At 45.7% G+C, this 25,041-nt stretch overlaps 2 protein-coding genes, 1 non-coding gene and 1 pseudogene across 4 annotated transcripts in view; 3 read left to right on the top strand and 1 right to left on the bottom strand.

The window, feature by feature from the left end:
- The window catches only part of Tdrd9 (tudor domain containing 9), a 114,455-nt gene extending 92,533 nt beyond the window's left edge, over positions 1-21,922 (bottom strand). The window contains 1 exon segment of one of the 2 annotated variants that reach the window (NM_001419577.1): positions 21,618-21,922. In NM_001419577.1, the coding sequence (NP_001406506.1) occupies positions 21,618-21,838 (221 nt within the window). In that variant the 5' untranslated portion in view covers positions 21,839-21,922. 2 annotated transcript variants of the gene reach the window in all.
- On the top strand, positions 7,518-9,422 carry Rd3l (RD3 like). Its single transcript, NM_001134560.1, is given in 3 exon segments — positions 7,518-7,909; positions 8,270-8,572; positions 8,871-9,422. Coding segments are annotated over 2 exon segments (585 nt in total). The 5' UTR covers positions 7,518-7,909; positions 8,270-8,276; the 3' UTR covers positions 9,160-9,422.
- LOC120093285 (U6 spliceosomal RNA) lies at positions 14,150-14,256 on the top strand. Its single transcript, XR_015623639.1, has one exon. It is a non-coding gene; the product is annotated as a U6 spliceosomal RNA (small nuclear RNA).
- On the top strand, positions 17,052-17,461 carry Atp5mg-ps4 (ATP synthase membrane subunit g, pseudogene 4; annotated as a pseudogene).
- Positions 21,923-25,041: the final 3,119 nt, after the last annotated feature.

Here is a 25,041-nt window from a genome sequence, read left to right as displayed (position 1 = left end):
CCTATAAAAGTGTTCAACAATCTTAGGGCCAAGCTAAAAAGTATAGTTCATCCTTAATATGTGCTGTCTTCAGGATGTCACAGCTTCTAATCACAGTAACAGATTTTAAATGCCCAGAGCATTAACCGAACATAGCATTATGCATATATAATAGCATTATATATAATAAAACATCAATATGGCACATATATCATTCTATCAAATATAATTGCTTAGTTATCTGTGACTAACTGATATCCAATATCAGAGACTATAGTACACTACATGAGTTTAAGTCTGAGACTTAACTGTTATGTTAATTTTATGTGCCAACCTGATTCAGCTAAGGGATGCATAGATGGCCTGAAAAATATCTCCAGCTGGGTAAATTCAAGGCCAGCCTGGTCTACACAGGCCAGCCAGGGCTACATAATGAAACCCTGTCTCAAAAGGGAAAAAAATAGAGTAGGGGCATGACGTCATGGCGAAGACGGTTGGGTTCGTTTGTTTTTCATTTATGTTCCCTAAAAGGAGAAGTCATGGAAAGACTTTGAGCAGAGGAACTGGCATGAGTTTTCTGGGAGCCCAGGGAAGTTGGGGCTCAAGGTCTGCAAGGACAACCCTGACCACGTCTGTGACTGGACAAACACCCGAGTGCTCAGGGCCGTGGTCCTGAGAATGGTGTGTGACCTGGGTGATCCTGCGTGCTAGGAAGAGGCCTCAGCAGGGACCTTTGGAGCTTTGGAGGCAGCATCATCTGAGACCGCATCAGCACAGAGAAGGAAGCATGGCAGGAAAAGTAGGGGCAGGCTCACTAAGCCCCTGGGCCTGAAGCACGTGGTATATGGTGACCTGGGGAACGTTGAGCAGCTAAGTGGAGATAAGTACTCTGACAGGAAGGGGTAAGTTGGAGAAGTATTTCTGGTCAACTGGTCCCATGACCAGCATCTGTTAGTGACTTAGTTTGAAAACTCTCACATCATGGAAGCTAATGAAAGCTCTGATGGTCACCTTAGCTCCGCCCATGGGAGATGGACCAACAGACAGGACCCTGCTGATGACACAGAGTGGTCATCTCTAGCACTTTGACTTCTCCAGAGAAGTCTGTCGGCAAGGCTGTGGGCTTCAGTGCAAAGGCCCCAACAGTACAACAATGCACTCGTGTTGTGTCCAGGACACTGGGGAAGGGTGTCCAAGATGCGTACATCTCCCTCCCTCGAAGCTTATGAATGAGAGAAGCTGGGATCCCCTGGAACCCAGGAAGTGGCCAATATGTGTCATTTCTATCAAATGAAGCCACACTGTGACATCGAGCTTACCTGTCACTTAAACCCTAAAGTCAAATGCTTCAGCCCATTTATCTCAATGAACCACGGGTAGAAAAGCACCTACCCACGTAAGTGTGACAAGGGACATGAAGGGTCTCTCTCGCTCACTCTCATTTGTTGACCTGGGACATCATTTTTCTGACCTCAGCTATTTGAGGCACCTGATTCTATTCTATTTGGGCTCCAATATCCACCCCATCAGCTCCACCAGCTCCTGCAGACTCAAGTACGTTAGGCCTGGTTCCCTAATGTGATGCAGGTCATGATCCCATAACTGCAGGGGAGACAGGCTTCATAAGCATCACCCATTGCGCATTTCTCCGGAAAACATTCAGTGTACTGGTTTGAGCGGCACTCGTCTACCTCTGCCTGATTCAAAACTTCTATCTGCATTCTTCCATTACTGATGTTCTGCTCATCAGTTCAGTCACCAAACTACTGCGGTCTGCCTCCACACTGGCATCTTCTGAACATCTAGGAGGAGCAGGCTCCTCTACACCTTCCTCATGGAGCTTGCAGTGTAGGGAGAGAGAGAGAATTAGAAGGCACGACAGAGGTGACTCACGGGAAGATGACTCCGTGGTTAAGGGCACTTGTTACTCTTGGGAGGACCTGGGTTTAGTTCCCAGCCCCCATATGATGGTTCACAACTGCCTGTTTCTCCGATCTCAGGAGATTTAGCCCTTATCCTGGCCTCAGGAGTACCAAAGCACGATGAACATTCTATGCAGACACTCGAATTCATACATAACATTGTTTTCAAAAATCTCTTTTGTGGTCTGCGCCCAGAGCTGGCCCTGTGCCACAGCCCTCTGTACCCAAATCCCACTGGGAGAGAGCTGGTCTTCCAAGTGTGCTGACACACAGACTTACAGGATGGTCAGAGACATCAAGACAGAAAGACCAGCTAACACCAGAGATAACCAGATGGTGAGAGACAAGGGCAAGAATCTAAGCAACAGAAACCAAGGCCACTTGGCATCATCAGAGCTCAGGTGTCCCACCACAGCAAGCCCTGGATATCCAAACACACTGGAAAAGCAAGATTCTGATTTAAAAATCACACCTCATGATGATGTTAGAGGACTTTAAGAAGGACATAAATAACTCCCTTAAAGAAATACAGGACGCGGTTGGGGATTTAGCTCAGTGGTAGAGCGCTTGCCTAGGAAGCGCAAGGCCCTGGGTTCGGTCCCCAGCTCCGAGAAAAAAGAACCCCCCCCCCAAAAAAAAGAAATACAGGACAACACAGGTCAACAAGTAGAAGCCCTTAAAGAGGAAACACAAAAGTCCCTTAAAGAATTACAGAAAAATACAACCAAACAGGTGAAGGATCTAAAAATGGAAATAGAAACAATAAAGAAATCACAAAGGGGGACAACCCTGGAGATAGAAAACCTAGGAAAGAGATCAGGAGTTGTAGATGCAAGCATCATCAACAGAATACAAGAGATAGAAGAGAGAATCTCAGGGGCAGAAGATACCACAGAAAACATCAACACAATCGTCACAGATAACGTAAAATGCAAAAAGCTCCTAACCCAAAACATCCAGGAAATCCAGAACACAATGAGAAGACCAAACCTAATGAAAATTAGTGATGATTCCCACCCTACTGGGCCAGTAAATATCTTCAACAAAACCATACAAGAAAACATCCCTAACCTAAAGAAAGAGATGCCCATAAACATACAAGAAGCCTACAGAACTCTAAATAGATTGGACCAGAAGAGACATTCCTCCCGTCACATAATAGTCAAAACACCAAATGCTTAAAACAAAGAAAGAATATTAAAAGCAGTAAGGGAAAAAGGTCAAGTGACATATAAAGGCAGACCTATCAGAATTACACCAAACTTCTCGCCAGAGACTATGAAAGCCAGAAGATCCTGGACAGATGTCATACAGACCCTAAGAGAACACAAATGCCAGCCCAGGTTACTGTATCCTGCAAAACTCTCAATTAACATAGATGGAGAAACCAAGATATTCCATGACAAAACCAAATTTACACAATATCTTTCTACAAATCCAGTCCTACAAAGGATAATAGATGGAAAACTCCAACACAAGGAGGGAAACTATACCCTAGAAAAAGCAAGAAAGTAAGCTTCTTTCAACAAACCCAAAAGAAAATAGCCACACATAATTCCACCTCTAAAAACAAAAATTATAGGAAACAACAATCATTGGTCCCTAATATCGCTCAACATCAATGGACTCAATTCCCCAATCAAAAGACATAGACTAACAGACTGGATACATAACAGAACCCAGCATTTTGCTGCATACAGGAAACATACCTCAGTGACAAAGACAGACACTTCCTCAGAGTAAAAAGGCTGTGAAAAAAATTTCCAAGCAAATGGTCCCAAGAAACAAGCTGGAATAGCCATTCTCATATTGAATAAAATCAACTTTCAACCAAAAGTTAACAAAAAATATAAGGAAGGACACTGCATACTCATCAAAGGAAAAATCCACCAAGATGAACTCTCAATCCTAAATATCTATGCTCCAAATGCAAGGCACCTACATCATAAAAGAAACCTTACTGAAGCTCAAATCACACATTGCACCTCACACAATAACAGTAGGAGACTTCAACACCACACTCTTATCAATGGACAGATCGTGGAAACAGAAACTAAACAGAGACATGGAGAAACATTATGAACCAAATGGATTTAACAGACATCTATAGAACATCTCGTCTTAAAACAAACGGATAAGAAAAAAAATCTTTTTTGCTTGGTACTTTTGATTTTGTGTTTTGGTTTTGGGGGGTTTTGTTTTGTTTGGATTGGTTTGGTTTTTTGCTTTCTGAGACAGCGTTTCTTTGTGTATCCCTGGCTGTCCTGGAACTCACTCTGTAGACCAGGCTGGCCTTGAACTGAGAGGGATCTCCCTGCCTCTGCCTCCTTAGTGCTGGGACTAAAGGCGTGCACCACTACCTGGCATAAAATCTTTTTTTAATGAGTAAAATAAAAGTACGTCATAAAGGAGCACAGGGGAGCCTGTGTCGGAGAGATGGGACATGGAGAGTCACAGTGTCAGCCAACAGGGGTGGCATCTGGGGAACATCTGAAGGAGGTAGACTAGGCTGTTTGGCTGTTAGGGGAAAATGGCCCTGAGGTCCCAGAGTGTAGCTATCTTTTTGCTACTTTGTGGGTTCTTTTACTACTTCCTACTGATTAGGGGCATCAGCTTCCTTGGGGCAAGTTTGAACTTCATCCTCAGGATATCCAATCTCTGCTAAGGCCTGCTTCCCAGCTCTGAGCTACAGCTCAGCAGATGGTGAGATATCCAAGACCCAGAGTCCATCAGACCAAGGTTTCCCACTTATTTCTTCTACCATCTCCAACCAAACTCACCCCGGGCATGGGAACTGACTCTGTCTTAGAGTAGCAAGGGAGCCGGGCATGGATGCAGCACAGGAGGCAAAGCAGCTAGATCTCTGTGAGTTTGAGGCCAGCCTGGTCATCCACTTTCCCTTCCCACACTGGCTGTTAACTCTGCCAGAGGCCCAGCTTTGATTCCCAGCACCCCATTGGTGGTTCACAGCCATCTTAACTCCAGCCCCAGGAGATCCGATGCCCTTCGTTTGGGCTCTGCAGCAGGGCACATATGTGCACACATGCATGCAGGCAAAGATCCATCTACACAAAAGAAAAAAGAAAAAAACAAGTAAACGAGACAACAACCGTCACTCAGAGAACGGCCCAGCTGTTTCAAGTCTTCCGTGCGCCATAGCTAAGGAGGTGCCGGTGCAGCCGAAGTGACCCATTTACTAAATTTACTGCACAGCTGACAAGCTCTCACGATAAGCTGGGTTTACCTGATAAACAAAAATTAATTTAAAAAGAGAAGTGCTTCTCTTGCCAACAAATATGTTCTCTAACTCCAGGGTAGTAGGAGAGATGTAAAGAGAATGGTATTTAGTCTCTGCTTCAGTCTTAACAATTTCATGAGAAAGGAGAAAAATGAAATTTAGTTAAGTAGCACAAACCAAGCACCAGATAACATGTGTGTGCAGTAAGTTCAAACCAGAGGGTTGGTGCGGACTGAGGTGGGAACGAAAGCCCTGAGACGTCCAGGCGTGAGCACTGCCGCAGATGGAGACACCTAGTAGGCTGGGTAGAGAGAACGAAGGCTCAGGAAGTCCTTTAAGGCCATTAAAGTCTGCTCAAAGGCTAGGTGTTGTGGCCTATGCCAGTAATCCACCTGAGGCTGAGGCAGGAGTACAGGAAATCTAAGGCCAGCAAGGGCTACACAGTGAGACCTTGACTCAAGAACCATCACACAAATCCTGTTCAAGGGAATTATCCTAACCACAAAGTCCTTGCCTGAACCCCTCATCTGACTTGAAGGAATCAGGGCATGAATGCTAAATAACACAGACGACTTGTAATTATCTCATTCACACATTCATCTTCCCCTAGGAGGGCAGCCCCATGACAGCAGGAAGAGGACCTGTCTAGTGACTGAGTCACCCTAGTCCTAAGCCTCAGATCACAGGAGACATCAGTAAGCATCTGTTGAGCAACTGAGCACCAGCAGATGTAAGAGACCTAGCTGAGCTAGAGGAAGAGGGAAACAGAGTAAGTTCAAACAAGAGTGGGATCCAGGAAAAGGTGTTGAAGAAACAGAAATGAGTCAAGCAAAAATACATACATACATACATACATACATACATACATACATACATACATACCAACAAAAACGAAGAAACAAAACCTGACCAGACAGCAGCTACAAACAAAACAAAGATTAGGCATTGAGTGAGCAGTCGGTGTTTCCAAATCTGGGGTGGGGTGGGAGGGCCAGCATGGTGTGCGTGCTCTATCCCAACACTCAGGAGGCAGGAGCAGGAGCAGGCGAATCTCTAAGTTTGACATCAGCCTGGTCAACATCGTGAATTCCAGGACAGCCAGGACCTTGTGCTGAGACCCTGTCTCAAAATAGAACAAAACTGAGGGGCAGGCCAGGAGCCCAGCAGTGCAGCACTGGTCTGCTCAGCATTGCAGTGGGTCAACAGGGAGAGCTGGGGATGGGGAAGCAACGCAAAGACTGCAGAGGACCTGAGTAGAATTCAGGTTTGCTCTCCTTCTCCAATACATATGATATTTTAGTTACCACTTCAGAGAAAGGAAGAGTTTGAAGAGGAACAAAGTTGTTCAAAGGGAAAAGTGGCATGACTTAGTACAACTTTGGTTTTAATTTGGAAGGACACCTTGTCACAATAAACGTCACTCCCTCCTTTCTCCCACTACTGCAGGCAATGTAATATGAGCGCCTCTCACTGAGGATAAGGAAGCCTGACGTCTGGCCTTTCCCAGACATCACAGTAACTCCAGCCTGACCACACCTGTCACTCTTGATCATACATGGCACACAGGTCTGATGGGAACAATGTCTATTATTCTTAGCTCACTGGGAAGAAAAGCAACAGAAGAGATAAAGGTTATAAAAGGAAAAGCTACATAATGTCATCGCCCAACAGAAACTAAGAAGCTAAAGACCTTTTATAAGCGAGCCACTGTTTTACAAGACAAACATCTAAATAGAAAAAATGTACAGCAAAGCCCAGGGCCAGAAGTGTCCCCTAAGCAGGGTTGTAACTGCACCTCTGAGACTTGAATCTATACGTAGTGTGGTGACCCTGACTCTGGCTCTCCTTCCTCCACACCCCCAGTGGGGGTTTCTGGGATGGGGTTCTGCCCATGCCTGATCTCACTCGGTGCAGTTCTGTTTCTAACTTTGTTCTTCTTCACAGCTCTCCCTTCACTGGTGACCCACTGCTGTCTCACCACCATGAACACAGACGGTCAAATTCACGCTGTTTCTACCTAGGTGCTTTAGTACCCTCCAGCATGTCACCCTGCTTCAATACCCAGATTTGCTATTTTATAGACAATAAGTGGATGCAGAAGATAACATTTGCTAAGCTCCCACATGACTTGTGCCAGCACGCTCTGCCCGGTTCACTCCCTTACTCCAAGCTTTCACAGAGGGTGCGTTTGCATACAGCCAAGTCTCATCTATTTTTTCACTAGGAGGGACAGTGACCTGGCTTCCAAATTGCCTCACAGTTAGCAGAAGAATAAAAGCAGCAGTGAGGTTATTTTTAGAGCTCCACAGGCATAAAAATGCGGCTTGGAACTGTGACCCACAGCTACGCACAGCAGAGCGTCACACCACTCGGCACTCCTCCTCGGCAGCGAGAGCATCTGTGGTGCCTCAGACGCCTGCCTTTCACTCCATTCCTAGAGACGTTGCAACATGCATTTGGGATCAGCATGCGTAGCTGTCAGCGTCTTTTTCAAAGAAAATAAGCTACAGTCAAAAGGCAGACAGTTCTCTGACTCATGAAGATGGAAGGTTATATATACATAAATGTCTCTCCAGTGAAGACGACTGAGCCTCACTCCTAACACACAAAGTTGTTTGTTTCAAACACAGTTCCAGTGGGCAAACGAGGAGACATTCCTTCCCTGGGGGACACCCCCAGGAGAATGAGACCCACCTGAGAGAAACACGGCTTCGTCCCCAACTTGGGCAAACTCCGGCAACATTCCCACAGCAGACCTCTGTCTCGGCAGGTAAGCTCACGCTTTCTGTTCTAAGTCAGTGCTCGTGGACAGCACTGTTCAAGACAATGGTGTTTCAGAGCCCCTAAAAACTTCTATTAGCGAGTGTTATTTTCAGAAATAGTTCAGTTTGTATTATTATGATTTTATTTCATTTCTGCTTAGATTTTATCTAGGTATTTTCAAAGCTTGGGTTTAGCACTGACCTAGTTAGAAATTGAAAGAATTTAATCCACATTCTAATCTTATTTTGACCTGCATGTTTTACCAGTGAAAAAAATTCATTTACTTTTCTGGCAATAGTAAAGAAAAAAATATTTACAGAAAAGAACCATAAAAATTTATGCAAGTAAACATCTAATATCTCTACAGCCTAAAAATGCCATTTTTTAGCTGGGTGAAATGGCCAAAACCTTATTCCGACAAACAAGCACGCCACACTGGCTCGGAGGCGGTGACAAAGACTCTGCTTCGGGAGTTAAAGTGGCATCTCAGGGAGCGTGAGAGGTTAATGAACGAGATCGAAGATGAACAGAAGGTGAAGAGGACAGGTGTAGACTACAACTGGCTGAGAAGCTACCAGACTCCTCGCACAATCCCAGCTACCGAGCAAAGACAACTGGAAGTTCTTTGCTCACAAGTACAACCTTGTCAAACCGGAACTGTTCTCAGCAGGTAAAGTACTATGTTCTTCACGGTCTTGCGGTGTGTGTGAGCTGTAGACTAAAAACTGCCGCATTACATAAACTCTTTAACATGTCCGGATGCCTATCCGGAAAATCCTACACACCTCTGGACAGCTTACTGGTAGAAATTTACTTTAATTACAAAGTTTTTTCACTAAAAGCCTAATTATAACACTTTTCTGTTACTAAAAAGGTAAGTGTCTAGGACACAGTTACATAAGTAAGCAGCGTTTGGGAAATGGGGTACAAGAGAAATTTCTAAATACTCATCCCTGTGTCCCCCGTAGATTTCGAGAACTTTTGGCAGAAAATGATGTACTTCCCTGGGAAATTGTCTACATCTTCAAGCAAGTTCTGAAAGACTTCCTCAGCAGCCCTGACAGAGGGGGTCTTCATGCTGGCCTGTGGGACTCTGACAGCACCTGTTCCCCTGCGCTCCCAGGTGAAAGCTCTGAGGGGCCAGACAAAGATGAGATACCCACGATTTCAAGTTATGTAGACAGAAATGCCAAGAACAGGTTTCCATCATGTTCACACAGAGCATGGAACCTGCCGTATTATCACCCGCCGAGCTAAGGAGTTAGCAAGAGCACCTCAGAGTCATGCCCCTCAGCACTGACGGGAAGAAACTGTCGCATGACCCCGGGTTTCTCTGCTACAGCGTCAGGGTTTAGTTAAAATTCCTGTGCCTCCAGCCTCTCTAAGCAGTACTGTTTTCTAACCACTGGAAATAGTCAACATTTTAATGAAAATATGCTTTTAACTAAAATACTGTCCAAATGTCTGAAGTTTCTTATACCCCAAACATGTCACAGAACTAAAGAAATTTACTATGAAGTATGACAGACTCTTTGTGAAATAATTAATCTTGGCTTTTATTCTAAGAGAGCCGATGTGTAGAATAAATGATTAATGTGAGCTTCTCCCTACAATGCAACTGACATGAAATCTGCCTCCATTACGTGATGTCACCCTTTGTGGGAACAAGGGAGAGGGTCCATGAGTGTGGAAATGATCTTCAATTTAAAAGCACTGGCAGTGTTCGCTTTCCCAACTGTTCCTGAGAGAACCTCACTAGTCATAGGTAGGAGGTTAAGACTCGTGCCCTTTAAGCGAGGCACAGAGGGCAGTCATGAGGCAGCAGGCAAGCTGGTGTGTGACAAATGGATGATAAGGAAACCCAGAGCACCAGAAAAGGTCTACTTAAGGCTCTGGTTAACATCAAAACAAAGAAGAGAAAGAAAATGTCTTACGCTCTTTCTGAGTTCTGACTCAAATCCAACAGAACCTCACAGCAGCTCATGAGAACTGCCAACAATCTGATTTTTAATCATGGTTAGACACATCCAGGTTTTTATACCTCAAGCTGTTTGAAATACCTAAATTTAGCAAAGGAATTGAGGTTAAATGTGTGTGTGTGTGTGTGTGTGTGTGTGTGTGTGTATGTGCATGTGTGTGTGCGCACGTTCAACCGCGTGTGTGTAAGGTGCTTCAGGCACATTTTATTGTCAATGGTATGGGCACAGTGGCCGGGGAATAGAGAAAACAAGTCCCCACAGAACAACAGCTGCTCAGTACTTTACACAACAGACCTTCAAAGCTGTTACCAAGCCTGACGAGTCTACCTAGCAATGCTGAAGTAATTCTACATTCCTGATGCTGTGCATAACCCTCATTTAATCCAAACCTTGTACATCTGAGATGTTATTCTCACTTGACAAAGGAGCAAACTGCTCAGGCCAGCTCAGTGCCTTGCCAAATGCAAGGTAACTAGCAGAGCTGGAATCAACACGCTGCCTGTCACACCGGCCCCCCAGCTCCCTCCTGCAGTCCAGATGCAAACAGCAGTTGCCTATCTGACAAGTCCCCCTGCATGCGTACAGGAAGCATAACACCAACACGTTCAAAGCCAACATCGCAGGAGGCTGTTTGTTTCCTAAAAGAATAAAATCCAAGGGGCGGGGAGCAAGCCAACAGCTAGGTCGGTGAAGCACTTCCACTGAGGCCTTGAGTTTGATACCCAGAATCTGCATAAAACAGCTGAGTGTGGTAGCAGGAGCTCTAAACCCAGAGTCAGTGGATCCCTGGGATTTGCTGGCCAGCTAGCCTAGTCTACTTGGTGAGATCTAGGCCAGTAAGAAACCATCTTCAATAAACATATAAACATAAAAAAGGGCGGGAGGGTGAGATGGCTCAGCACTTGCCACCAAGCCTGACAAACTGAGTGTTATCCCTGGAACCCAGAAAAGAGAAAGAGAATTGACTCCCATGAGTTGTACTGGCCTCCACATCTATACGTGCACACACCTCCACACATTTATCATATAGCATGCACACAAACACACAAACCAAACTTTGTCTAAAACACACACACACACACATACACACACACACAGAGAGAGAGAGAGAGAGAGAGAGAGAGAGAGAGAGCACGATCCTTCAAGTTCTTCAGCAACTCCCATGTTCTGTGTCAGTGGGTGCAGGTCCACCCACCCTGTATACAAACAGGGTCTCATAATCGCTCAGGTTCCCTCAGGATCGGGGCAGATCAAAGGCAAAAACACACAGGTACAAAGATGACTGGCAAGGCTGGCCTTTGGCTAACACAAATAACAACAAAAGGGAGCTCCTGGGGGTTGGGGATTTAGCTCAGTGGTAGAGCGCTTGCCTAGCAAGCGCAAGTCCCTGGGTTCGGTCCCCAGCTCCGGGAAAAAAAAAAGAAAAAAGAAAAAAAAGGGGGGGGGGCTCCTGAAGAAGGAAAAAGGACAAAACTAAGGAGAAATTAGGAGGAAGTCTTCAGTTATGGAGATGACAGGATCTTCTCTAAGCAGAGGTGTGAACAGGAAGACATCACAGGAGAACCCAGGAGGGGAGCACTCCATACAGAAGAGAAGGGAGGAGTACAAGGAGCCTTCAGCACAGAAAAACAACAGCAGACAGCAGCAGGAGATCACAGTAATTCAGGCAAGTACTGGGTGGCCACAATTAAGCATTCCAGTTGTGTCCAATAGCAATGTACCCAGGAAAGTCACCTGTGTGTTCAACCTCAGTGTGAGTGTTGGTGTGAGAATGTGCTCATTCTATAGATAGTAACTGAGCATTGGCCTCATGCCAGACATTCCTCTAGGTGCTAGAACAGAAAAATCATGAGAAGCCAGATCAAAGACGGAAGGTTCTTGCAGTAACATAAGCAAGAGACATGGCTACTTCCAGGAGGTAATGTCTTACTCTGGAAACACACACGCACACATGCACGCACACATGCACGCACACATGCACGCACACATGCACGCACACATGGTGAGTTGCCAGGATAATCCTCATTTCTGCTCTCATTGTTCTGCACACTTACTTATCCTCAAATCAGTCTTGAGGGGAGTGTCAGCCATCCGCCCGCCCACCTGCCTGGAGAGTAAGGTATACCTTAAGAGTCAGGCAGGGGCTGGGGATTTAGCTCAGTGGTAGGGCGCTTACCTAGGAAGCGCAAGGCCCTGGGTTCGGTCCCCAGCTCCGGAAAAAAAAAAAAGAACCAAAAAAAAAAAAAAAAAAAAAAAAAGTCAGGCAAAGCAGGGGTGAATCAGAGAGCTGTCAGGTCCGAGGGAAAACCCCCCACCCCCCACAACCCCCACCTCCCTACACCTTCCCCCTCACCCCTTACCCCATGCACCCCTCCCCATCCCACCAACCCCACCCCCCACCCCCACTCCTGCTTCCAACTGCAGCACTCACTCCGCTAGCCCAGAGGAACCATTCCTCATCTGTCAAAAGGGACAAGTGTCTGTCTGTGGTACCCATTAGCATACCAAAGTGCACGCTGGCCCCCAGCCTCACTCAGTACCTGTGGCTCTCCTCAGCACCCTGTTTTCCCCCTGCCCTAAACTCCTCCAGATCGTGGGCTTCCCCTGCCCTGGCTTCTTGTCTCCACATAACCCGGCTCTCAAGGCTCTCTCCCTTACCTCCTTCCCTGGCTCCTGGCATGGCCCGGTCCACTCTGCTGGCCATGTTCAATCTACTTTCTCTCCCTGCTCTGGACTCTTCCAGATGCCTCTGCCTGTTCTCTCCCTCCTATCTACAATAAAAACTTTCCCTTCAACCACACCTTGGAGCAGTCATGCTCCCATTATATACAGGGGCAGCTCTCCTGTCTAGAATGAAGAACTGGTGTAGCAGGGCATTTCATTCGTTCACTCAAACCCCTGAGTGTCTACTGTATGCCAGAGGCTGTAGCGAATGCACGAACTCTGTGACAGTTCTGCCCTTGGTAAGCTCTCCTGTGGGAAACAGCACATGGAGGACTCCCAAAATATATATGCAAAGAGATGTGTGGGCAGAATGCAGAGATGCGTGGGTGGGGTGCAGAGATGCATGGGTAGGGGGCAGAGATGTGTGGGTGGGATGCAGAGGTGCATAGGTGGGAGGCAGAGATGCGTGGGTGGGATGCAGAGGTGCATGAGTAGGATGCAGAGATGCATGGGTGGGATGCAGAGATGCATGGGTGTAGAGATGCGTGGGCAGAGTGCAGAGATGCGTGGGTGGGATGCAGAGATGCATGGGTGTAGAGATGTGTGGGCAGAGTGCAGAGATGCGTGGGTGGGGTGCAGAGGTGCATGAGTAGGATGCAGAGGTGCATGGGTGGGATGCAGAGGTGCATGGGTGGGAGGCAGAGATGCATGGGTGGGAGGCAGAGATCAGGAGCAGGATGCAGAGATGCATGGGCAGGGTAGAGGTGGCCTCACTGCATGACTTCCTAACCCTCTGCACCCACCCACCCCCACAAAAATCTCTTTTTTCTCAATCCACCTTACCAACTTCTCAACTGCAGACACTGAGACCAAGCTGTAGGGCTGTCTGCTCTATCTCTGCTCCCCACAAGACCTACCGTACCATCCCCGGGCTGAGTGTTCTTGTCACACTGGGCTCAGAATCCTGACCCCAAAAGGATGTAGCTCGGGCCCAACTTCTCTCAGACAGACTCACTACATTGACAGCTGACAGGCATGTCAAAGTTGTGTCCAAATCAATTCTGTGGAACCCCTCATACCAGTTCTGTCAGGGGTTCTCTTCCTTTTGGCTCAGACAGAGACCTCTGTGCCACCCATGGCAACCTGGAACTTGCTCATATCCCGTTTCTGACCCTGCTGTAAAGTGGGTGCCTCTATCCTATGCATACTCAAGGCTGAGCTGGGGCTCAGCTTTGGGCTTGGCTGGCATGCGTGAGCGCTAGGTTCAACCCAGAGGCTCAGAAGAGAAGGAAGCACTTGCCCAGCTTTGAGGACTCAGGCCTTTAGTCCCAGAATTGGGAGGCTGGGGAAGAAAGATGTATTTATCTAAAAAAAAATACAACTGTCATTCTCCCCTCCCCTCAACTACTAACTAGTCTAAACACGCTCTTGCTTGATGTGGTAGAGATTCTTAGAGAAACACCAAAGTATATGTACGGAAAGGTTCAGGCTGGAGACCCAGGAAACAGTCAAACGCTGGGAGTCCAGTGGCCATCTGTCAATGGCACACTGATATCATGGAGGATGAGTTGCTTTCTTCAAGTCCAATTAAAAATAAGTCTGTGGGGCTCGCTTTGGCAGCACATACACTAAAATTGGAACAATACAGAAAAGATTAGCATGGCCCCTGTGCAAGGATGACACGCAAATTCGTGAAGCGTTCCATATTTTTATCAGACCTCCACAGAATACCTCACACCAATACTGTCCAAACTATTCCACAAAGTAGAAACAGACGGAGCACTACCGAATTCCTTCTATGAAGCCACAATTACTCTTATACCTAAACCACACAAAGACCCAACAAAGAAAGAGAACTTCAGACCAATTTCCCTTATGAATATCGACGCAAAAATACTCAATAAAATTCTGGCAAACCGAATCCAAGAACACATCAAAACAATCATCTACCATGATTAAGTAGGCTTCATCCCAGGCATGCAGGGATGGTTTAATATACGGAAAACCATCAACGTGATCCATTATATAAACAAACTGAAAGAACAAAACCACATGATCATTTCATTAGATGCTGAGAAAGCATTTGACAAAATTCAACACCCCTTCATGATAAAAGTCCTGGAAAGAATAGGAATTCAAGGTCCTTATCTAAACATAGTAAAAGCCATACACAGCAAACCAGTAGCTAACATTAAACTAAATGGAGAGAAACTTGAAGCAATCCCACTAAAATCAGGGACTAGGCAAGGCTGCCCACTCTCTCCTACTTATTCAATATACTTCTCAAAGTCCTAGCCAGAGCAATCAGACAGTGAAAGGAGGTCAAAGGGATACAAATTGGAAGGGAAGAAATCAAAATACCACTATATGCAGATGATATGAAAGTGTACTTAAGTGACCCCAAAGTTCCACCAGAGAATTACTTAACCTGATAAACAACTTCAGCAAAGTGTCAGGGTATAAAATTAACTCAAACAAATCAGTAGCCTTCCTCTACTCAAAGGATAAACAGGCTGAGAAAGAAATTAGGGAAATGACACCCTTCACAATAGTCACAAATAATATAAAAAACTTCAGTGTGACTTTAACCAAGCAAGTGAAAGATCTGTATGACAAGAACTTCACATCTCTGAAGAAAGAAATTGAGGAAGATCTCTGAAGATGGAAAGATCTCCCACGCTCATGGATTGTCAGGATTAATATAGTAAAGATGGCCATTTTGCCAAAAGCAATCTACAGATTCAATGTAATCCCCATCAAAATTCCTACTCAACTCTTTAAAGAGATAGAGCAATTTGCAAATTCATTTGGAATAACAAAAAAAACCTAGCCTCAACAATAAAAGAACTTTTGGGGGAATCACCATCCCTGACCTCAAGCAGTATTACAGAGCAATAGTCATAAAAACTCCATGGTATTGGTACAGAGACAGAGAGATAGATTGGTGGAATAGAATTGAAGACCCAGAAATGAACCCACACACCTATGGGCACTTGATCTTTGACAAAGGAGCTAAAACCACCCAGTGGAAGAAAGATAGCATTTTCAGCAAATGGTGCTGGTTCAACTGGAGGTCAGCATGTAGAAGAATGCAGATCGATCCATGCTTATCACCCTGTACAAAGCTTAAGTCCAAGTGGATCAAGGACCTCCACACCAAACCAGATGCACTCAAACTAATAGAAGAAAAAGTGAGGAAGAGTCTCAAACACACGGGCACTGGGGAAAATTTCCTGAACAAAACATGAATGGCTTATGCTCTAAGACCAAGCATCAACAAATGGGACCTCATGAAACTGCAAAACTTCTGTAAGGCAAAGGACACTGTCAATAGGACAAAACTGCAACCAACAGATTGGGAAAAGATCTTTACCAATCCTACATCTGATAGAGGGCTAATAGCTAAAATATAATATCCAAAAGAACTCAAGAAGTTAGACTCTGGAGAGCCAAATAACCCTATTAAAAATGGGGTACAGAGCTAAACAAAACATTCTCAGCTAAGAAATATCGAATGGCCGAAAAGCACCTAAAGAAATGTTTAACATCCTTAGTCCAGGGAAATGCAAATCAAAAACATCCCTGAAATTCCACCTCACACCAGTCAGAATGGCTAAGATTAAAAAAAAAAATCAGGTGACAGCAGATGCTGGCGAGGATGTGGAGAAAGAGGAACACTCCTCCATTGTCGGTGGGACTGCAAACTGGTACAACCATTCTGGAAATCAGTCTGGAGGTTCCTCAGAAAATTGGACATTCCACTACCTGAGGACCCAGCTATACCTCTCTTGGGCATGTACTCAAAAGATGCCCCAACATATAAAAAAGACACATGCTCCACTATGTTCATAGCAGCCTTATTTATAATAGCCAGAAGCTGGAAATAACCCAGATGCCCTTCAACAGAGGAATGGATTCAGAAAATGTGGTACATCTACACAATGGAATACTACTCAGCTATTAAAAACAATGACTTCATGAAATTCATAGGCAAATGGAATGAACTGGAAAATATCATCCTGAGTGAGGTAACCCAATCACAGAAAAACACACTTGGTATGCATTCATTGATAAGTGGATCTTAGCCCAAAACCTGGAACTACACAAGATACAATCCACAGACTACAGAAAGCTCAAGAAGAAGGATGACCAAAATGCAGATGCTCCCATTCCTTCTTAAAAGGGGAAAAAATATCCATAGGAGGTGATATGGAGGCAAAGTTTAGAGCAGAGACTGAAGGAATAGCCATTCAGAGCCTGCCCCACATGTGGTGCATATATATATATACAGCCACCAAAACTAGATAAGATGGATGAAGCTAAAAAATGCATGCCGAAAGGGACCTGATATAGATCTCTCCTGAGAGACACATCCAGAGCATGTCAAATCCAGAGGTCAGTGCTAGCAGCAAACCACTGAACTGAGAACGGGACCCCCTTGGGGGGAATTAGAGGAAGGATTGAAAGAGCTGAAGGGGCTTGCAACCCCATTAAGAACAATAATGCCATTCAGCCGGTGGTTCGGGGAGACGAACCTTCCACGTTAGACCATGGCCAAGTTCATCCGTAACTTTGTGGAGAAGGCACCGTCGATGGTGGCTGCTGCCATGACTTACTTGAAGCCTCGATTGGCCACACTTTGGCACTGCGCCAAGGTTGAGCTGGTTCCCCCAACCCCTGGTGAAATCCCTACAGCTATTCAGAGCATGAAAAAAAATAATTCACAGTGCCAAAGCTGGTAGCATCAAACACCTTACAGTGAAAGAAGCTGTGCTGAATGGCTTGGTGGCCACTGAGGTGTGGATGTGGCTTTACATCGGAGCGATCATAGGCAAACGTGGCATTGTCGGCTATGATGTTTGAAGACCAATCTTTAACTTCTGATTTGAGTTCTTATCTTGGACCATGTATAATGAATGAGACTGCTATCTGAATAAAATGCTAGCTGTGGGGAAAAAAAAAAACAACAATGGCAACCAACCAGAGCTTCCAGGGACTAAGCCACTACCGAAAGACTATACATGGACTGACCCAGGGCTCATAGGTAGCAATGAATAGCCTAGTAAGAGCACCAGTGGAAGGGGAAGCCCTTGGTCCTGCCAAGGTTGGACCCCCAGTGCAGGGGAAAGTAGGGGGGCAGGTAAGGGAGGTAGATGAGGGAAACATCTGAATGGGGGAGGGGGAGGGTTGGAGGGGCTTATGGACAGGAAACCAGGAAAGGGAATAACATTTGAAAGGTAAATAAATATATCTAACAAAAAATAAAATTAAAAAAAGAAATGTAAATAAAAATATCTAATTTTTTTTTTTGGTTCTTTTTTTCAGAGCTGGGGACCGAACCCAGGGCCTTGCGCTTCCTAGGTAAGCGCTCTACCACTGAGCTAAATCCCCAGCCCCAAAATATCTAATTTTTAAAAAGAATAAAAAATTCTAAAAACTAAATAATAATAATAATTATTATTATTATTATTCTGTGGCCAACAAGATGGCTCAGAAGGTAAAGATGCTTGCATTCAGTCCCTGACAACCTGAATTTAATCCCCAGAACCCACATAATACAAGGAGAGAACGGAGTCCTGTGCATTATCCTCTGGCCTCCATGTGCATGCTGTGGCACGCATACCATAAAAATGCACGTGCATGTGTGTGGATGTATGCACACCCATAGTAAACAAATGTAAGATCCTAACCTTAATTATGCCAGCAAAATCCTTTTCCCAGGACTGCACAGATGCTTCAGAGGCTAAGAGCACTGGCTGCTCTTCCAGAGGACCCAGGTTTGATTCCCATCAGCCACTTAGCTGCATATACCCATTTATAACTCGAGTTCCATGGAACCCAACACCCCATTCCCGCCTCCTTAGATACCAGGTACCCACATGCTGCAAACACATATATGCAGCAAAACACTCACACACATAAATTTTTCCATGTATCAATGCATGTTCACAGGTTTCAGCACACATCCTTGTGAAGTCACTCTGCCTGACCACACTACTGCCACAGGAAATTAGGCAGGTCACTTTGCCATCCAAACCCATTTTTCCCCTTTACAAAGTCATTAGACGATTAACTGATAAAAGTCCAGTAACATTAAGGAGTTGCTGTAGGATTAAATTACACAGTTGCATGACTACGACATGTTGCGAGCACCGCACTGCATACTTGTGTACCGAGTCTAACTCTAATGGCCTGCTCACCCTTTCTCATTCCACTGCTCTGCAAACCTACCTTTGACTTATTGAGTCTTAATCCATAAAGAATTTAAGAGTTTAAAAAGTTGCATCTTAGCAATGGAAATGACAGTTGAATCTATAAGCTTAGTTTCTGACAAGGTTAACAAATATTTAAGTTCCAATATCAAAATAAGTGAATTAAAACATTACATTTCTGCAGGGAAGCCTAAAGTGATTGTAGACCCTTAAGTAGAGGCTATGGAACCAAGCCTACACAAAGTAGCCCTCTATGTCCCCTGGGTTCCTCTGAAAAGCACGATTACCAAAGAGCTAAAGGTTGTGCTTGACCCTGCAAAGGCCTGAAAGCAAGGCTAACAAGAGTAACTTCTAGAACTTAAAACACTGCCAGCAAGAGGGCTCAGGAGGAAGAGCACTCACCACACAAGCCTGGCGACCTGAGTCCTACCCTTAGAACCCAGTGAACTGGCACTTGTCTGTACCAGCACTCCACAGTGAGGTGAGGCAGACAGGAGGACTGTCCAGGGGCTCTCCAGACGGCTAACATGAAGTAAAGAGAAACCAGAGAAACCCTGAGTCACAAGGCACAAGGCAGTAAGTGACTCCTGAAAGTCGCCTTTGACCTCCACACGTACACATGCCCCTATATATCATAGAAATACAGAATAATAAATTAATTTAAAAATTAAAGAGACATTTGAATCGGGGTGATACCTGTAACCCCAGAGCCTTGCAGGTTTTGGCAGGAGGGTCACTTTTGCTCAGTTCAAGATCAAATTGGGCAAAACAGTAAAACACTGTTTCACTATTTTGTTGAAAACAAAAGGCCTCTCAACTGCAGAGGGGTCTGGATTTAGGGTGGGAGCAGAGGTGCCCCAAGCTGGGGGTACTACACACTGTGCTGAGTTCTACTCAGGACAGCCAGGTCTCTTCTAAACAGTAGGTATCCTCCAGCCCAATTTGCACCACCTTCATACGTAACCGAAGACAGTGAGAAGTGAAAGGTTAATGCATCCGGAGAGATGCCTTTGTGGTTAAAAGTACTTGACACTCTTCCAAAGAACCAGAGTTCAGCTCCCAGTACCCACACTGGGTAGCTTATAACTGCCTGCAACTCCCAATTCCAGGGATCTGGCTCCCTCTGTTGGTCTCTATGGGCACCTACACACATACACCTCATATCCACTGTCTTAGTCAGGGTTCCTAGTCCTGAACTAACATCATGACCAAGAAGCCAGGTGGGGGGGAAAGGGTTTATTCAGCCTACACTTCCACATTGCTGTTCATCACCAAAGGAAGTCAGGACTGGAACTCAAGCAGGGCAGGAAGCAGGAGCTGATGCAGAGGCCATGGAGGGATGTTACTGGCTTGCTTCCCCTGTCTTGCTCAGCTTGCTCTCTTATAGAACCCAAGACCACCAGCCCAGGGATGGCACCACCCACAATGGGCTGGGTCCTCCCCTCTTGATCACTAATTGAGAAAATGCCTTTGGGTCTCATGGAGGCATTTCCTCAAGGGAGGCTCCTTTCTCAGAGATAACTCCAGCTTGTGTCAAACTGACAAACAGAACCAGCCAGAACCAGCCAGTGCACCCACAGACACATAAACGTAAAATACTAAACCTGAACAAGGTGCCAGCATTCCAACTCCTTGCTATTGAGCTACTGAAATGTAGATGTACTGAAAGCTAACATCTTCACAAAGACCTTCACACACACATCTGCAGCAGCCTCGGCCACAACTGCCAGAACAACCCAGATGTGAGGTGGGTCAGCAGGTAAGTGCGTTACACTCAGCCGGTGGGGTCTCAGCCCACACTAAACCACCATAAAGGTGTGGGACTTCAACTTCACATAACTGGGTGGAAGCAGCCCGTGTCGGAGGGCTACAGACTGTGGGGCTTCGACAACATGACATTCTGGAGAAGGGAAACAAACAAACAAAAATCATTGGTTGTCGAAAGTGAAGGAGGAGTGAAAACAGGTGGAGCATGGTGATTTTCAGTGCCAGTGATACCAGGAGGGGAAAGACCCACACCGATGTATGTACCTTAACAACAGGGCCAAGAGCAGAAGGGAAGAGAGCATTTTGGTGACCTGGGAAGTCCAGGTGGGTGAGGGGGACCAGGGGTTAGTTGTGTGCAGTGATGGTTTTGCAGAGGACCCAAGTTCCATTCCCAGCACCCAGGTCACGTGGCTCATAATGACCTCCAACACCAGCACTAGAGAGTTTCTCTCCCCCCCACATACACACCTCAAAAATAAAACAAACCGTTAGATAGGAGAGTAGGCAGAGTCTGCATCAGTGAGACGCCGGAGCTGACGGTGCTTACCAGCAATCCTGACGACCTGAGTTCAATTCCCAGGAGCCGACATGGTACAAGCGCCTACTCTGACAAAGAATTCTGGCACACGCGCACACACGCACACTGAATCCTTGCAATGAAATGTTTTTCTTTTTTTTTTTTTTTTTTTCGGAGCTGGGTACCGAACCCAGGGCCTTGTGCTTGCAAGGCAAGCGCTCTACCACTGAGCTAAATCCCCAACCCCTGCAATGAAATTTTTAAGGCAGTCTATGAACCTGGGACTGCGGATATACCCCTGCAATCTCAGGACTTGGGAAAGTGGAGGCCAGAGGCTGAAGAATTCACGGTTATCCACGGAGGCGTAAGTTGAGGTCAGGCTGGGCTATACAGGACTCTGTTTGTTCAAAACAAACAAAGACCAAAACAAAACAAAACAACAACAACAAAAAACCAGGCTGGGAATTAAACAAATTACCAAATTCTTGGGATGCTCAGCTTTTTGCAAAAACCTAGGAGAGCACCTATTTACTGAGGACTCTTCATCGGCTTGAAAGACCTTCCTGGGCTCCCTACCTTCCAAAGGCTGAAGCTGGTCTGGCCAGTGCTGTGGCCTTAACTGGATCCTGGGCCTGGGCCGTAGGGGCCTCGCTGGGGACCTCCTCCGAGCGCTGGACCTCCTCCCGGGGCGCCTCCGCAGGGAAGGCAGGCGGCAAGCCCAGCAGCTCCACATTGGTCACCGTCTTGCCTATGGTGAACCAGTCATTTATCTGGTCGACCGTGAGCTTGCGCAACATCCTCGGTGCCCAAGAGCTGCCTCAACTGCCTGACTCCAATGGTGGCAAAGCCTTTAGGGCACGGCCCTCCCGGCCTCCCACAACGACCGTTCCAGAAGCCCCTACCCCCCACCCCTCACTGAGGCCATCCAATCAGACTGTGCCACGCAAAGAGGAGGGTGGGGCCGGGCCCTGCGTGCACGTGGGGGCCTCGTGTCCAGAGCACTCACGAGGCCTGTGAGCGGGAGTCAGGTGACCTGGACAGGCAAGTGTTTATGGAAACCAGCTTGCCGATAATATTTACTGGACTCACTTGGTACGCCATGCTTGGTTGATATCCCTGGGAGGCCTCCCCTTTTCTGAAAGGAGGAGGGGGAGCCGAGACACGGGACTGGGGAGGAAGAGCAGAAACTGCAGTCTGGATGTAATATACGAGAGAAGAACGAACAAATAACTTAAGAAAATATTTACTGCATCCCTGCTGCCAGCCTGGCCTAGAGTCCCACAGGGACTGACTTCAGCCGGAGCAGAAGCACAAACCATAGAGATTGTAACTTTATTCCAAAGGGGGCACCAGAGCGGTCACTGAACCAGGGTGTCATTGCCTCAAAGTAGGGTAGCTCCTGCTGTTCCCCTCTCGCATGGCCGGAAAGATCAGGCAATTCTTTAAGTGGCTTGTAAGCTCTAGGTCATGCGAAGACTTTTGGGTAGCTCTTGGGTCTTGGCCTTTGGGGCAGATTTGGCTTATTCACGGAGTGGCTTGAGGTCCTGGGAGATTACAAACAGCTAACAACACTTCACAGTGAATGATCTGCTAAACTGCACTCTCCGTAAAGCAAGAGAAACCGCTTAAGATTCGCCCACATTTTAGCCTCAAAACATTAGGCGCTTTGAATGAATCTGCTGGGATAGCCCGTTACGTTTTGAAATTTTAGATGATTTACAAGTGTTTTGGACTTGACATTACATTAAAAACCTGTTGGTTTTTGTCCTTCAAGTAGCTTTCTATGATGCTCTTCCCGGTAGTTCACAACCATAATCCTTGCATTCGGGAACCCAAAACAGTTTGCCAGCCTGAGCAACAGAGTAAGAGATTATCTCAAAAAAAAAAAAATCAAAAAGAAATATTCTTTCTGAAATACATCTTAAACCTGAGTTAGCCCTCAAAACTCTCTTTATATTTTTTTTTTCTTTTCTTTTCTTTTTTTCAGAGTTGGGGACCGAACCCAGGACCTTGAGCTTGCTAGGCAAGCCGCTCCACCACTGAGCTAAATCCCCAACCCCTCTCTTTATATTCTTAATAGGGACTGAAGACCCTAAAGAGCTTTTGTGTATTGTTTATATCTATCTGCAAGGAATTACAACCTAGAAGTTTTATGTATTCATCCAAATGGTTTTCGGCTGTCAGTGTGGCACAGCTCAGAGTTATCTATAGAAGTCTTGATTGAGGGACTGCCCAGATCAGATTGGCTTGCGGCCATGTCTGTCAGAGTTTGTCTTGATTGATAAATGATATGGGAGGATCCAGCCCACTGTGGGTGACACTATTCCTAGACAGGTGGAGACGAGGATTCTTTTTCCACGATTCCTGGCTCAACTCCTGCCTGTAGTCCCTGCCTTGACTTCCCTCAGTGATAGATCGTGACTTTTAAATGTAAGCTGAGACCCTTTTAAGTGTAAGTGTAAATCCTTTCCTTTCCAAATTCCTTTAATCAGAATATTTTATTGCACGGACAGAGATCAAAGTAAGACAATATTGAGGGGGCTGGAGAGATGGCTTAGCAGTTAAAGAGTACCAACTATTCTTCCAGAGGTCCTGAGTTCAAGTCCCAGCAACCACATGGTGGCTCACAACCATCTGTAATGGGATCCGACGCCTACTTCTGGTGTATCTGAAGACAGATACAGCTTACTTGTGTACATAAAATAAATAAATAATTTTAAAAATAGCAATTAAAAACTCACTTGATGTCAGGCATTATTATTTTATGAAAATCACTATATTTTCCAAAAGGCTCACACATAAGAGTAACACTTAAGGGCTGGAGAGAGGGCTCAGCCGTTAAAGGCAAGGCTCACAACCAAAAATAGAAGAGTAACACTTAAATTTTTAAACTTTTATATAAATTTTATATAAATTAAAAGTTTACATTTTTATTTCCAGGTATGTAAGCGTGTAGGCTATGGGTGGGTGCAGTGCCCATAGGGGCCAGTAGAGGGCAGTAGATCCTCCTGGAGCTGGAGAAAGAGGCTGCTGTGAACTTCCCAACATGCCTTCTGGGAACCACACTCTGGTTCTCTTGGAGCAACCGCTGCTCTTAACTGCTGAATCCTCTTTCCAGCCCCAGGGGGGACACTTAGAAATCTTCACCAGGCCCTTAGTGTCCAACTGGATGGAAGAGGGCAGCTTTTCTGACTCTGCGTTAAGACTATATGACATCACAAGTCCCACAGCCTCTGGGAAAATCCCATTGTGCACATGAGGGATTTCTAGCAAGAAAGGGCAAATGTTACTTCTATAATGAAAAGTTTTGGTCCTCAGAGACCTCAGAAACCTGCAGGACCGATGCCCTGAAATAGCCAACTTCCCAACTGTCATACATGGCTTCATTTGACCCAAAGCTCTTTTCCCCTTCAGAGTGGGACTGTGGCCACTGCTCATCGCCCTTCTGCCTTCCCCACCCCTCCATCTGAGCTCATTTTCCTCTGGCCCGAATGAATTCACCGTAGATCTGTTAGTAATTATTCCCTTATTCTCAATTTGTTCAAAACTACATTTCTCCTTTACTAATTGCTGGTTTCCCTATAAAGAGAATTCTAGAGGGACGGCTATTTAACATCATTATTAGGTATTAGGACCTTTTCGTTTAGCAGTGCTGGGACTCACACATGCTAAGCAAACGCTCTTCCATTGAGCTACAACCCCAGCCCTAGTCTTTAGTTTTATCTTGTGGCTTTCAGTCCTTTCATTTCTCTGTCCGCTTGGATTCACTAAGACTTTTTTGAGCCTCAAATAATTTTTATATCCCTTTTAGAAAATTCTCAGTCAGCTATCAGCTCTTCAAATATTTCTACCCTATTCCCTATTGATTTCTTAGACCCAGTTAGCTGTAGGGTCAAGGGTAAAGCTCAGTTATAGAATTTATATCTTGTTCTAGGTCCCAGATTCACCCTGAGCACCACAAGAGAAAAAAACTGGAGTGGCTTACCCCTGTAATTCTAGC

Source organism: Rattus norvegicus, chromosome 6 (genome assembly GCF_021556685.1).
Source record: "Rattus norvegicus strain SHRSP/BbbUtx chromosome 6, alternate assembly SHRSP_T2T, whole genome shotgun sequence".
NCBI classification, from domain to species: Eukaryota; Metazoa; Chordata; class Mammalia; order Rodentia; family Muridae; genus Rattus; species Rattus norvegicus.
This window is presented reverse-complemented; position numbering and strand designations above follow the sequence as displayed.